General features: G+C 52.9%; 2 protein-coding genes across 2 annotated transcripts; both read right to left on the bottom strand.

Annotated features, from left to right (window-relative positions):
* Nucleotides 1-118: 118 nt before the first annotated feature.
* Nucleotides 119-4,959, bottom strand: atoh8 (atonal bHLH transcription factor 8). Its single transcript, XM_030104841.1, has 4 exons — nucleotides 3,932-4,959; nucleotides 3,584-3,730; nucleotides 2,420-2,611; nucleotides 119-655 (listed from the first exon to the last, which is right to left on the bottom strand). Exons 1-4 carry the CDS (start codon nucleotides 4,463-4,465, stop codon nucleotides 629-631), a joined length of 900 nt encoding a protein of 299 aa, XP_029960701.1. The 5' UTR covers nucleotides 4,466-4,959; the 3' UTR covers nucleotides 119-628.
* Nucleotides 4,960-7,403: 2,444 nt separating this feature from the next.
* Nucleotides 7,404-12,585, bottom strand: rnf103 (ring finger protein 103). The gene is made up of 7 exons (XM_030111020.1): nucleotides 11,934-12,585; nucleotides 11,267-11,415; nucleotides 10,598-10,713; nucleotides 10,016-10,438; nucleotides 9,807-9,939; nucleotides 9,472-9,558; nucleotides 7,404-8,844 (listed from the first exon to the last, which is right to left on the bottom strand). Exons 1-7 carry the CDS (start codon nucleotides 12,157-12,159, stop codon nucleotides 8,023-8,025), a joined length of 1,956 nt encoding a protein of 651 aa, XP_029966880.1. The 5' UTR covers nucleotides 12,160-12,585; the 3' UTR covers nucleotides 7,404-8,022.
* Nucleotides 12,586-12,907: the final 322 nt, after the last annotated feature.

Below are 12,907 nucleotides of genomic sequence, written 5' to 3' on the forward strand. Positions count from 1 at the left end.
CTCTCACATGGCGTCTGGAGAAGTGAGCTCTCTGAACAGCTGACAGCCATCTGATGTTCTTCTGTCACTGAAACGCTGCTGGACACAACAAACACTCCACTGGCTCGAAGAACGAGTTTTTATTAATCCGAGGCGGCAAAACATACAAATAGCCACAAAAATATTCCCACAAGGGAGCTGTTGTCTCTGTATTAAAACTATGAAGGAATGACAGGATGAGAAGGAATCGACTGGACAACAGGTTCAATGAGGCGACAGCCAGCCAGGATTAGTCCAGGTAATCCCGCCTCCGTCCATCATGATGGGAAGTAAACTGACGGCCGTGTCAGACCTGACGTTCCTCCTTCGTCCGGCTGATTCCTGGAACACTGGCTCTCTAACCTCAACAACCTGGAAAAACATTTCACTAATGGAACTCAAACCATGCAAGAAAAGTCATGAAACTAAGCTGACAGAACATTTATCAGTATATAGAGGCGGCGAGCCACAGTCCAGCACGTCAACACCAGTCTGATCTCGGTAAATCACCACTTCCTGTCGGTGAAACGGGAACGTTTGTCTTCCAAACTGAAGAGATGAGCTGAGCGTCCCGTGGCGATGAGTTCAGGTCCCAGTGGACAGAAGACGCTCACACGTCCTCCACCATTCTCCCCACCTGTGGACACGTCCAACAGCCGTCACAGTCAGACAGCAGCAACCCAACCACAGTGCGGTCAGCCCCGGAAGCAGGAGGGACTCTGAACACTGCAACACTGAATGCTTGACAGGATGGATTATCACACATGGAAAACTGACCAGACAGCTGAAATGATCGTTTAAAAAAACATGGCTAAAAGGCTTTAAAGGTAAAACGCTTGAGAAAATTAAAAGGTGAATCAGGTGTAACCTCAAAGCAGCATGAGGCTCCGATCGACAGACATCAGACATCCACAACATTCACACTAAACACCGAGTTTGTTTTTTAAAACAGTGTAGCTGAGCTATCAGCGATGAAGACATGAATGTTAGCTAACTAGCATTAGCCAAAACACCCACAATGCAACAGGAACAGGAGAATTTCAATAAAATCAGCTTTGTGTTGAGATTTGAGTCATTTTTGCAAGTTTAGTGAAAAAATATACAGTTTCATCATGTATACAGCTCAACAAAGAAAAACTGTATAAAAGTTTAAATTTAAAGGCTATCGTGACGCCGCTGAACCGCTCCGGCCCGCTGGGGGTGACACGGGGAAAGATGTTTGATTTGGTGGAAAGTGTTAAAAATGTGTCTTTCTGCTCCAAATCCTACCTGTGCCTCAGTGTTTAGCTCTGAACCCACAAAGAGAATAAAACACACACACACACACACACACACACACAGCTGCTGCTGTCTGACAGGCTGCTGATGACTGTGTTTTTTCCTTCCTTGCTGGAGCAGATGACCTGGAGAGGCAGAGCTGTGGAATGTGTTGGAGAGACTGCTGCTGGGGAATGTGCCAAGTGTGTGAAGAGTGCATGTGTGCGTGAGTGTGTGTGTGTGTATGAGTGTGTGTGGTTTCAGTTCGCGTGCCTTCAAGCTGCCCTCTGCCCTTCGTGGCGCCAGCTCCACTTCCCTTTCACTCTAAACATCTGGTGTCTGGGACTTTCAGAACACACACACACACACACACACACACACACACACACACACACACACACACAGAAAACAGCCCTCAGCTAGTTTACATCTGAAAGCGCTGCATGAGAGCAGCTTTCAGCGTGTTGTGAATGAGCCTCATGAGAACCTCTCGCTTTACTTTGCATGTTGTTCTGTTTTGTTGTTGTTGTTTTCGTTGATGCTTTCTCCAAGCAGCACATCTACAGCGGAAACCAAACAAACTTTCCACTGACTTTCAGGGTTTTTTCACATGGCGGTTTGGACAGTGTCTCTTCAGGTTCCAGGGCTGTCTGATAGCAGAGCCCTGCTCAGTCTGAGGGTGGGGTGGGGTTAGGGGGGTCTAGCCCTGCTCCAGTCCAGCACATCTGGACGTTTTAACCCTTTCTGCAGCCAGTGGGTGACTGGGCGCTCTGGGTGGACAATGCGAGCCGTGCCGCGGCGCCGGGCCTCCTTCCCCTCGCCCAGCATCTGTTCCTTCGCTCACTCCAGCTGACTGCTCCAGAACAGTCATTGTTCACATGAAAGGCGTTTTGAAACAGCTGTCCGTTCTACCCGCCAGCGTGCAGCCACCGTTTAGCTGAGCTCCAGGAAGACTGTTAAAACTGCAATACCTGTGAATTCGGCAGGTTTCAACATATTTCATGGAGTGGAACCAGCACATCAAGCTGCTTCACAGCACCAGCTGTGTTTGACTTGTGTTTTATCTTCCAAACCAGAGGCTGTGTTTGGAACAGTGGCTCGCCCATGTGACTTTCAGCGCCGTGACGGCGGCGGAGACGCTCACCTTCCTCTTCTTGCTCCGGCCCTCGGCCTGCAGGGTCCTGGTGCACTGCTCCACACACTGGGAGAAGGTGAGACTGCTGTGGTCTGGACTGTAGTCCAGCTCGGCCAGCTGAGCCAGGGACAGGATGTAGTTACAGGCGATGCGGAGGATCGCCAGCTTGGACAGCTTCTGCCCGTAAGAGTAGCAAGGCACCTGGAGAGGGGGAGAAACCACAGCTAGAGCCTCCTCTGGAACTCCCACTGACACGTCTTCACGTCAAGAGAACAATGCAGATCAGGTGGTTTATTCTATCAAACACTGAGAAGTGATTAAACTCCAGCTGATTAAATGAATCCGATCAGAAAGCAGAAAGCAGCGTCTCCGACATGCTGCACGGCTTCACTGAGTGGATACAGCTCTACAGCCTGCTGCAGCGAGAGACAGGCAACAGGACGAGAGCAGCTGCTGAAGACAGCTCACACACACACACACACACACACACCCACCAGTCAGCGACTGATGGTGTTAGTGACAGATGAGGGAAGAAACGCATCCTTACGTCTGGTTTATAGACCGGACCAGTAAAAGCCCAACTCTGCTTCCTCGCTCTTCACTCCCTTACATATAAACTGATCCATCGATTGGAGAGTCGGGCATTTCAGCTGAAGACATCCCTCACAAGGAGTCTCACTGTGGACGATCCTGCGGGTCTAGGGAGGCTTTAGGGTCAGGGTGGGTGCAGTTTGATCTCCTGCACCACGAGGCCAGTCAGATACCATTTCCAGCTCTCATCCCGCTCATGAACTGAAGGAGTCATCTGGTGTTTTCAGGGTCTTGGTGGAGCGAGCAGGAGTCCACGACCAGAGCCGCAGGAAGCCTGCAGGGTTCTAAACACTGTCTGTCCAACATCAGTGAACCACTGGACCTGCCCGGTGTGTTTGTGGTGTGAAGATGTTCAGTAGCTTCACAGCTGAGATTCAAACTCACAGCTCAACAAACTGCATCACAACCACCTTCAGATACAGCGTCTGCACAGCTCTGCTGCTACACCGTGGAAAGCTTTACATTCAACTGACTTTTTATCAATTATGGACATTTTGACATTTTTAAGGGACAATAACTTTGACATCATGTAACACACACACACACACACACACACACACACACACACACACACACACACACCTGCTTCCTCAGGGCCTCGAAGGCAGCGCTGATGGTGTGTACTCGTGAGCGCTCCCTGGCGTTGGCCAGAAGCCTCCTGGTCTGCTGGATGGCTTTGACCTCAGGAACGCCGTCGGCGCCGGCCGCCACCCGCTTCCTGGGAGAGTCCTGGGGACAGACAGGTGCAGCGGCACGGGGACGTCAGTGCTTACAGTGGATCCATGAGACCTCCTCCTCATCATGCACCCTGCAGGCCGGGCTGGACCCTGTGGCGGGTCAGAGCCGGTCAGCATCCTCAGAATGGAAGCGGCCTCATACTGTGATGGCCTCTGGTTGGTTTTCTGTCAAGGGGCCGGCGCCGGTGTTTACCTTGGCGGGGGCAGCAGGGGGCTCCGTGTGCTGGTGACACTGGGAGGACTGCGAAGCTCTGGGGAGGTCCAGGTCCACGGGCTGGCCGGGGAAGGCCTGATGGCCGGGCGAGCGAGCGCTGCCACCGGAGAGGGAGAAGGTGGACTGCAGGCTGAGCTTCAGTCTGTTGGACAGAGGCTGGGAGATGGAGGGGGGCCAGTGGGAGATCTCCGGGAAGGGGGCGCCGCCGAACGCCGACACCTTGGAGCTGAGGTCGGGCACGTTGATGCCGATCCTCATGTCTATGGCGCCGCTGTGAGCCGGGGCCACGCCGTCCTCCGCCGCCGCGGAGCCGGCCGCCGGCCCCAGCCTGCCGTCGTCCGCCGGATCCACGTCCAGCACGCCCATCCTCTCAGGGTCCGGGCCGGTGAACAGCCTCTTGGGCTCACGTGACTTCCTCTTGAACTTCTTGTTGATGCCCGGCACAGAGACCAGCACTGTGTCCTGGCGAACGGCGGCGCTCCAGCCGCTGTCCAGTGGAAGAGGGTTCTTCATGGTTCCACACTCAGTGCAGGGAACAGACAGGACAGGAAACAAAAACTACAAAAAGTTCAGTTCAAGGGGAAAAAAGGTTAATCCAAGAGAGACTGACCCAAAAATTTCAGGTCCAACAAGTGTTCAGTGGAAAGCAAGCTGGTCTCCAAACCTTCACATCAGCAGCTCCATCAAGCATGCCGAAGAAAAACAGAGAGAAAGGAGAGCTTCATGAAGTTACAGGCTCCGCTCTGTCTGCACGCTGAATAATCCACATTAGTGCACAAAGCTGAGTGAGAGCGGCTTCCCAGAGCAGTTTTCCTGTGCGGAGAGAGAGAGTCTCTGGCTGCCTCCATGTTGGGCTCACAGAGGAGCCGTCTGAGCGTGGCTCCACTCAGTCTGCATAGCAGGACTGTGAATAACCCACACTGAGCACTGAGATATGTGCAGTGCAGCTGCTGCGCACACACACACACACACACACACACACACACACACACACACACACACACACACACACACACACACACACACACACACACACACACACACACACAGGCAGCTCTGCAGCAGCTCTGATATTAAAGTGTTTCACAGAGGAAACAAACAGCAGCTTGTATCAGAAACAGACCCTCCCAGCCTGCACAGGACCGAGGGGTCCGGTCTGGTTCTGCTGGAGCCGGATCAGTCAAAGATGTTCTCCAGGAAACCAGGGTCAGGCTTCACCGACACGCTGCTGTCTGAGCTCCAGACGTCAACGTCCGTCAGTCCTCCTGGATCCTCTGCTGTCACTGAGGAGTAGAGTCCACACAAGGTCTGCTGCTGCTGGAGGGAATGTCCAGGATGCAACTACAGAACCAGGCAGCCAGCAAACCAGGGAACTACAGAACCAGGCAGTCAGCAAACCAGGGAACTACAGAACCAGGCAGTCAGCAAACCAGACAACTACAGAACCAGGCAGTCAGCAAACCAGGGAACTACAGAACCAGGCAGTCAGCAAACCAGACAACTACAGAACCAGGCAGTCAGCAAACCAGGGAACTACAGAGCAAGGCAGCCAACAAATCAAACAACTACAGAACCAGGCAACCAGGGAACTACAGAACCAGGCAGCCAATAAACCGGGGAACTACAGAACAGACAACCAGAGCACCAGAGGACCAGAGAAATAGAGACAGGCAGCAGGAGAACCAGAGGCATCTGTAGAGCTGAGCAACACCACATGTAATGCAGGATGACAGAGGGAGAGAGAGAGAGAGAGAGAGAGAGAAGGTGGAGAGAGAGAGAGAGGGTGGAGGGAAAGAAAGAGAGGGACAGACAGAGGAAGTATAGAGAGGGAGGGAGAGGAAGAGAGGGGGGAGATGTAGAGGGAGTGAAAGTGTTGGGTTAAAATCTGACTTGTGTTGAGGAATCAAAAATGCACAAAAATAAAAAAATAAAACCTAAACTGTATGAGCAGCAAAGGTAAGAACTTCCTGAAGGGCAGATGGCTCTGAGAACACTCCGCCTCTCGCCGTGGTGATCACGCTGGGATCTGTTTGTCATTTCTTTCTTTCTGCCTGTGTACATTAACACTTTGCCTGGTCTGTTAAAACCTATAAACGATTCCCTCTTGTTTGTTCGTCCTACTGAAGTCTGCACAAGAAAAAAAACTCTGTTTCCAAGCAGCTCATGTTAAAGCTGTAAAAACCTGATGGAGACTCTCACACACTCAGACGACATTAAAAACACTCATCACACACTGATTCACTGATTCCAGACGAGCAGCTTTATGGGGGATTCTCCACTGTGGAGCCTCAGTTCTGCTTGGTGGTGGAGAACCTTTCTAGAAATGCAGAATACACTCTCGACATGGTGCTGCATAGCCTTGATCATAGCTACGAAGCTCAACCAAACACGTCCAGAGCTTTCCAGAGGTATCTGTGATGAGTCCAGTTGAGACCATGGTCCAGGCTCAATGAACTAAAGATGTCTGAAACATCATGCTCTTAGCCTGGGGTCTCCTCTGTGGGGCCAGAAAGGGCTGAGGCACCCTGAAAGAGGGGCAGACCAGTAGGCGGCCAGGGCAGGGATGGCTGAACGCGGTTCAAGAGCTTGCTCAGGAGGTGGGCTTGTGGGACACGAGGCGTCCAGGCAGTGGCTCAGAGATCAGTTTCCAAAATGATAATCCGTCTCGGTCCAGGTCAGAGGTGTGTGTTATCCTCAGTATTCCACTGTGCCACCCCGACGTCAGAGACACCCACCTTCACAACAAACCTCAGTCTGTGATCAGCACAGAAGACAGGCTCCGACGTAGCAACGACTGACCCTGGGAAAGGTGGAATCAGCAGCAGCAGCAGATAAAGAGCTGTTTTGCTCACCTCCTCTGGGTCCAGCATGAGGAAGCTGTTCCATCTGAGGACAGGAGTGTGTCCACCTGCTGTCTCTGCTCACACAGAGGCAACATTCAATTCACTTCAATCATTCATTGAAAGATCTGTAAAAAACTATAAAAAAGGCTCCTTGGGCCTCTACCCAGGGGAAAACACTTTTTCAGCTTGATTACTATAATTACTATAATATTTCTGTGAAATGTTTTATATTTCCACTTGTCAACTCATTTAGAGTGAAGCTCTTTGTTTCTTTGTAATGTGTGATCTTCAGCCAAGAGGAGGAGGAAAGAGACGCCGCCACTGGAGGGAGACAAAACCCAGCAGAGACCATCAATCCAGCCTTCACACCCCTGACACACCACGTCCATATCGGGGAATTGATTCTTCCCTCTGTTCAGACCTGATGTGCAAAAAGGATTAAAGAGATAAAACTGTTTCTAAACTGGGTTAAATATCAAATTAAAGTATTTCTATTCTACTGTAATCCTAGTTCTGAGACTTGATGAATTCAACTTGAGTTAGACTTTCGGAAAATCAAGCAGAACAACTTTCAGGCCTGCAGTTCAAGTATTCAAACACAGTTTTCCAGACACATTTTATTTGGTGAAAATGGGACAAAAACAGTTCTTTTGGTCATGAAGTCTGAATCTGTGCGATATGAAAGACCTTCCCCTCACACAGTGTTGTAGCTTCCTTCTGAGACGGTGATGAAACAATAAGCGCGATGTGAGCACAGTTTCAAAACATCACTAACTCAGCTCCTCTCCAAACGACTCGCTCAGACGGTCTCCAGACAGACGGGCTGAAACCACGGCAGCCAGGAGCCAGGACAGAACATCCTTACCAACATCATGCAAATCAAAGTGTTAGATTACAAAAGCAGCTTTCTAAGTTACCCTTCAGTTGGATGAGACACGCGCGCATACACACACACACACACACACACACACACATACAGCTTCTAGTATTGATCAATGACACAGAATGGAGTGGACAGCATGCACGTCCTCTTCACCACCGAGTGTCTGTAGTTCAGCGTCACATGACGTGTGAGGAAAATGTCTCTGGAGAGAAAATCAAACTAGAATTAGAACTTTTATTGCACTACATATTTTAGTGTGGCCCCGCCCACTGGGCCAGTCCGGTGTAACAGCAGCCTGAGCTCCCAGCGACAGTCCCTCCACAGTCTGCAGGACGGCGCAGTGCCTAGCTGGACAGGTCCTGCGGCGCTCGGTGCGGTCTCTTCTTGTAGCTGGGCCAGCGGCACACGGGGCAGCAGTGCCGGCCCGCCGCCAGCCACACCACGATGCACTGGTGGTGGAAGGCGTGGCCGCAGGGCAGGCCCATGAGCAGCTCCTCGCTCGCAAAGTTCTCCAGGCACACCACGCACTCCGAGCAGGGCAGCATGTCGCGGGGCCACGCCGACCAATCGCAGTGCGGCTGGTGGGCGGGGCGGTCCTCCTGCGCGCCTTCGGGGGAGGGCGAGGGCGAGCGCCTGCGGCCGGGTCCGCCAGCGCCCGGGGCACGGCGCCCTCTGCTGTCCGAGTCCGAGCTGTCCCCGTCCTCCGGTCCAGAGGGTTCGTCCTGGAGCGCCGGACGCAGCCTCCACGTAGGAAGCTCCTTTATGTAGTCCACGTCTACTAAGGGGCGGAGCCACAGGTCCGGGAAAGCCAGGCGCTCAAACAGGAAGTTGGGGTCCTCCTCCCAGTCCGAGTGGTCCGACGGTAGCTGCTGCAGCGAGGCGATGGGGTGGAGCAGGTAGGACGTGTACCAGTCCCACAGGCTGGCCAGCCACTCCAGGTTGGAGCTGCTGTCGTCCAGGCCGCGGGCGCCGCAGCGCCGCTTCTTCTCAAAGTAGTCGACCAGGAGGCCGTGGGCCAGGTAGGTGGACAGGAAGAGGGCCGGGTGCGAGGAGTAGAAGGTCCAGTCGGCTCTCACCAGGCTGGCCAGCGTGGTGGTGTCGGCGTAGCGCAGCAGCTTCAGGCTGTAGCCGTACAGCGAGTCCAGGTAGGGCAGCTGAAGCAGAGCCTGAAACGGGGAGGCACAGGTCAGAGGGGGGGAACAGGGACCATGTGCAGTAACAATAAGAGTGAAAGGCAGATTTATTTGAGGTGGATGATCTGATATAACCATAAGTCACTAAATCCTACATGATCAACTGAAAAAGCACTGCCTGACGCTCCCTCCAACACTCTCTCACTCGACTTCTTACTACTGAAGAACAGCCTGAAAAGTCAGAAATACTCCAGTCCTCAGTGTCATGGCTGTGGTCTCAGGTCAGTTCTCGTCGCGACGTCTCGGCCAAGATGGCGGTCGTCCAGAAAGCTCGCCTGGCGGCGCTTGAGGATCCTCATTTGATTTCAACAGCAGAACAACTACGATGCTTTATGTACATTATTTATTTCTACTGCTCCTTTTAAACATGTTTTGGTGTCACGACCTCTTTAAACTCATCAGACCATAAAAAATCTGATCTTTTTTCCTGGTGTACTGAAAAAGAGTCCAGCTGGTTTATAATCCTTCCGGTGTGAAGACAGTGAAGGTGAAGCAGCACACCACGAGCTGAATATTTCACAGTGGAAAGAGTCCTGTGGTCAGAAGAAAACAGCAGGTTTGTCCCTCGGTGTGTGTGCAGTGGTGTGGGAGGCGTCCTACCAGCACAGGCAGCCAGGACACCAGCAGGATGGAGTTATACGTCCCCAGTGTTCGGATCAGAACCACAAACCGCTTCACCGCTGCTCCCTGGACACACAAACGAGACGGCGCCGTGCAAACACTCAGTTTCAGATGTGCAGCACAGTCGTCTGAGACAGAGGAGTGAACGAGTGAGCCAGCTGGAACTGAAGAACTTTAAAGAATTAATTTACTGAGAGGAAACATCCACACTCGATCTCCAGGAGACAGCAGTCCCTCCAGAGCAGCTGTCCTCAGAGTGTCCTGCTGTCTCCACTTCCTGCCTGCTGGAGTAAAGAGCGGAGGAGAGGCTCCACCTGTGTGATGAACAGATCCATCCAGGCCAGCAGGTTGATGAGCACCAGGCTGAGGACGAACAGGTCGTTGACCTCCGGCTGGACGGACCGCAGGAAGGTGTCCATGGCGGCGAGGGACAGGAACTCTCCGGTGCTACAAGGACGACACGGGAGGTATGTCACGGGACGTCTCCAAACGACAGCAACTCGGCCCCGGGGCAAATCCTCACCTGTTGCCATAGCGATAGATGCCCTCGGGCATCTTGAGGATGTAGGCGGGGCTGTGCGTCACGCCGATCTCCGCCAGGCTGCTGTGGTTGTCCCAGTGACGCACGTCCACGAAGATGAACTCGATCCTGCCGGTGAACTTGACCGACAGCGAGGAGAAGAAGGCGGGCGGCTGCGGCAGGCGGGCGAACAGGAACATCTTGACGGGGTGGGCGGGGTCCGGACGCCACTCCTCCATCAGCCGCTGGGAGTGGCGCAGCGTCTTGACGCGGTGGGCCACGTGCGACGTCATCCAGCGGAAGATGTGCTCCGGCTCGATGCGCCGGCCGTCGTACTCCTTCAGCATGACTTTACCCTTGGAGGACGAGGTCTGAGGGACGGACATGATGAGCGTGGAGCGCTGCCAGCCTCTCCTGATGCACGACCTGAGGAAACGCCAGCGCCAACAACGTGCATCTGAGCTTCAAAATACAAGCTGCAGCTGAGACTGATTGCTGGACGGGACACATGATTCAGTGATTCCAGCGACTTCAGCGCTTCCTCCGACTCGTCTCTGTGAGCTGTGGCGTCCAGAAAACTCTCACCTGTAGTCATTGGAGCAGTTAAAGGTTCCTGTCCTGATCCCAAACTGAGACACTTTCTGCACCATCTTCCCCCAGTCGTACTGACCCAGCAGAGCCTGGCGGTCCTGGGCGATTACCTGAGGGTCAGACAGGACAGGACAGGGACAGATCAGGACAGGACACATTGTTACTACACACAGGTCCTTGAACACAGCACACCGAGTGCAGATCCTCCTATCAACAGAGACGAAGCAATGGCACGTCCTTCAGCCCAGATGAGGCAATGGAGACGACGATGGAGGAAATCAGACCCGAACAGAGACACTGGAGCGTCATTCAGAGCTGTGACGCTAACAATCAACATGTAAAAGTTTGCTTAATTTAATCAATAAGAGGACAAAACTCTGAAGACTGTTCACATAATAAATTTTCTTTCAGCAAAAATATCTGAAACATCTCTGAAAATAAAGGTAAAAGAAAAAATGTTTTTTTTCAGTCATGTTGGATGAACAGAAACCAAAAATATGAAATATAGTTGTGAAACAGTTCCATGAAGTCTGAGGGAAGTGGAGTGAGCTGCAGCGCCCCCTGTAAGATGGTACATGAACTGCATTCAGTAAAACATGTATAAAGGCTGTGTGTCCGCCACTGCAGGCCAGAAGAACAAAGCTTCCCTTCAGGACAGAGTACCTGCACCAGCCAGATGCCGTCCTTGGTGTCCTCCACCAGCTCGTAGAAGTGCATCTCTCCGCTGAAGTGCGTGGTGCTGGAGTCTCCCGCCTCGGTCTGCTCGTTCACCTTCTTGATGGCCGAGTAGAGCTCGCCCTGGGTCAGCTCTCCTGCAGGGAGCGTCAGAGAAAGCAGGTTACAGCGGAGCCAGCAGCTGGTTCCCCTTCAGAAAAACGACCCCACGTGTTTGAACAACGGTTAACGAACTGTGATCTGCAACACAGATTACCACGAGCTCCTCACTGAAACACCAGGACGCACTGGCCGAGGGTAAACAAACACTCTGGCGATGCTGATGTCCCCAGGCTGTGACATTTGTACTTCCAAATAACAGCTGGAGCCCATCTGAACCAGACAACTATTTGTTTTCCTTTATTTGATCACGTGAGTGTTTTGGAAAGGGAACAGCTCCTTGACTTTGTTTTTTTAAAGTGAATTTCAAAATGAGTGTCAACTGTTGGCGTCTCACACTGACAGGAAAACCTGTGAAGCTTTACTGGACTGTTCCACTGCTTCATTACTTCATCCACATCTCTGTCTTGTTCATAGGCCCCGGCGGACAGCCACCTGAGGGCGCTGATGGGGTCAAGGGTCGGCCTCAGGGACCCCCGGTGCTGACAGTGTTTACCTGACTTCTCCACCAGCTCACTGACGTCCTTCTTCTCGGCCAGGCCGGAGTGCCCCAGCCCTCGACACTCCAAGATGGTTTTGAGCTTCTTGTAGCTCAGGGTGACCGGGTCCACCAGCTGGGAGGCGAACACGCCGGTGTCGTACCAGACCACGGCGTCGAAGAGCCGGGCCAGGACGAACAGCACCACGAAGTACAGCAGCAGGAAGAAGAGCTTGAGCCACATCTTCAGCGGCAGGAGGGTCCGGGACCAGGGGCTCGCTTCAGGGGGCTGAGGGGGGCTGGGGCCGCATCAGACACTGGACTCGGACTGGCGTCTCTGAGGGGGGACGGCAGACCTGGACATGTCCGCCACACTGCCGCCAGTCACCGCCTCCACCTGCAGCTCCGTCACGGCGCTAGCGGCTAACGCGTTAGCATCACAGGTAGGCCTCGGCGCCGCGTCCGGAGAGCCTCCCGGTGTCACTCCGCCGCCGAACGGCCGCGGCTCCCCGCCGGAGGACCGCCGCTCACCATGGACCGAGGCCCGGGGTCCTAGCGCTCCGTCACCGCGCTAGAGAGGGGGTGGAGGGGGCAGCAGGAAAGATGGAGACAGATAAACTCCGGACCGACCATCACCTGCACAAACAGCAGGCCACATCACTTCCGCTTCCGGTCTGAACACTGACACCACTTACAAAATAAGAGCACAATAAAGTCAAAGTTAAAACGAATCTAATGATGTGACTGACAGCTTCCTTTTGTTGCGAAAGGACACTTAAATACGCCATTCTGACCATCTTAATGCTTCACGTGTCGCTAAATGAAGCACAAAGCGGTGAACAGTGTTACAGTGTTGAACCGGCCCACTCACCAAACATGCATCATCAACACACTGTTAGTACTGTGATATTATAACATAAAAGCAGGGCGTTTAGGAAGCAATCAAAGGTGAGTTCATCGTCTCAAACCTTGTAGAGATACTCTTTTAAACC

This window comes from Salarias fasciatus, chromosome 2 (assembly GCF_902148845.1).
Source record: "Salarias fasciatus chromosome 2, fSalaFa1.1, whole genome shotgun sequence".
Taxonomy (NCBI): Eukaryota; Metazoa; Chordata; class Actinopteri; order Blenniiformes; family Blenniidae; genus Salarias; species Salarias fasciatus.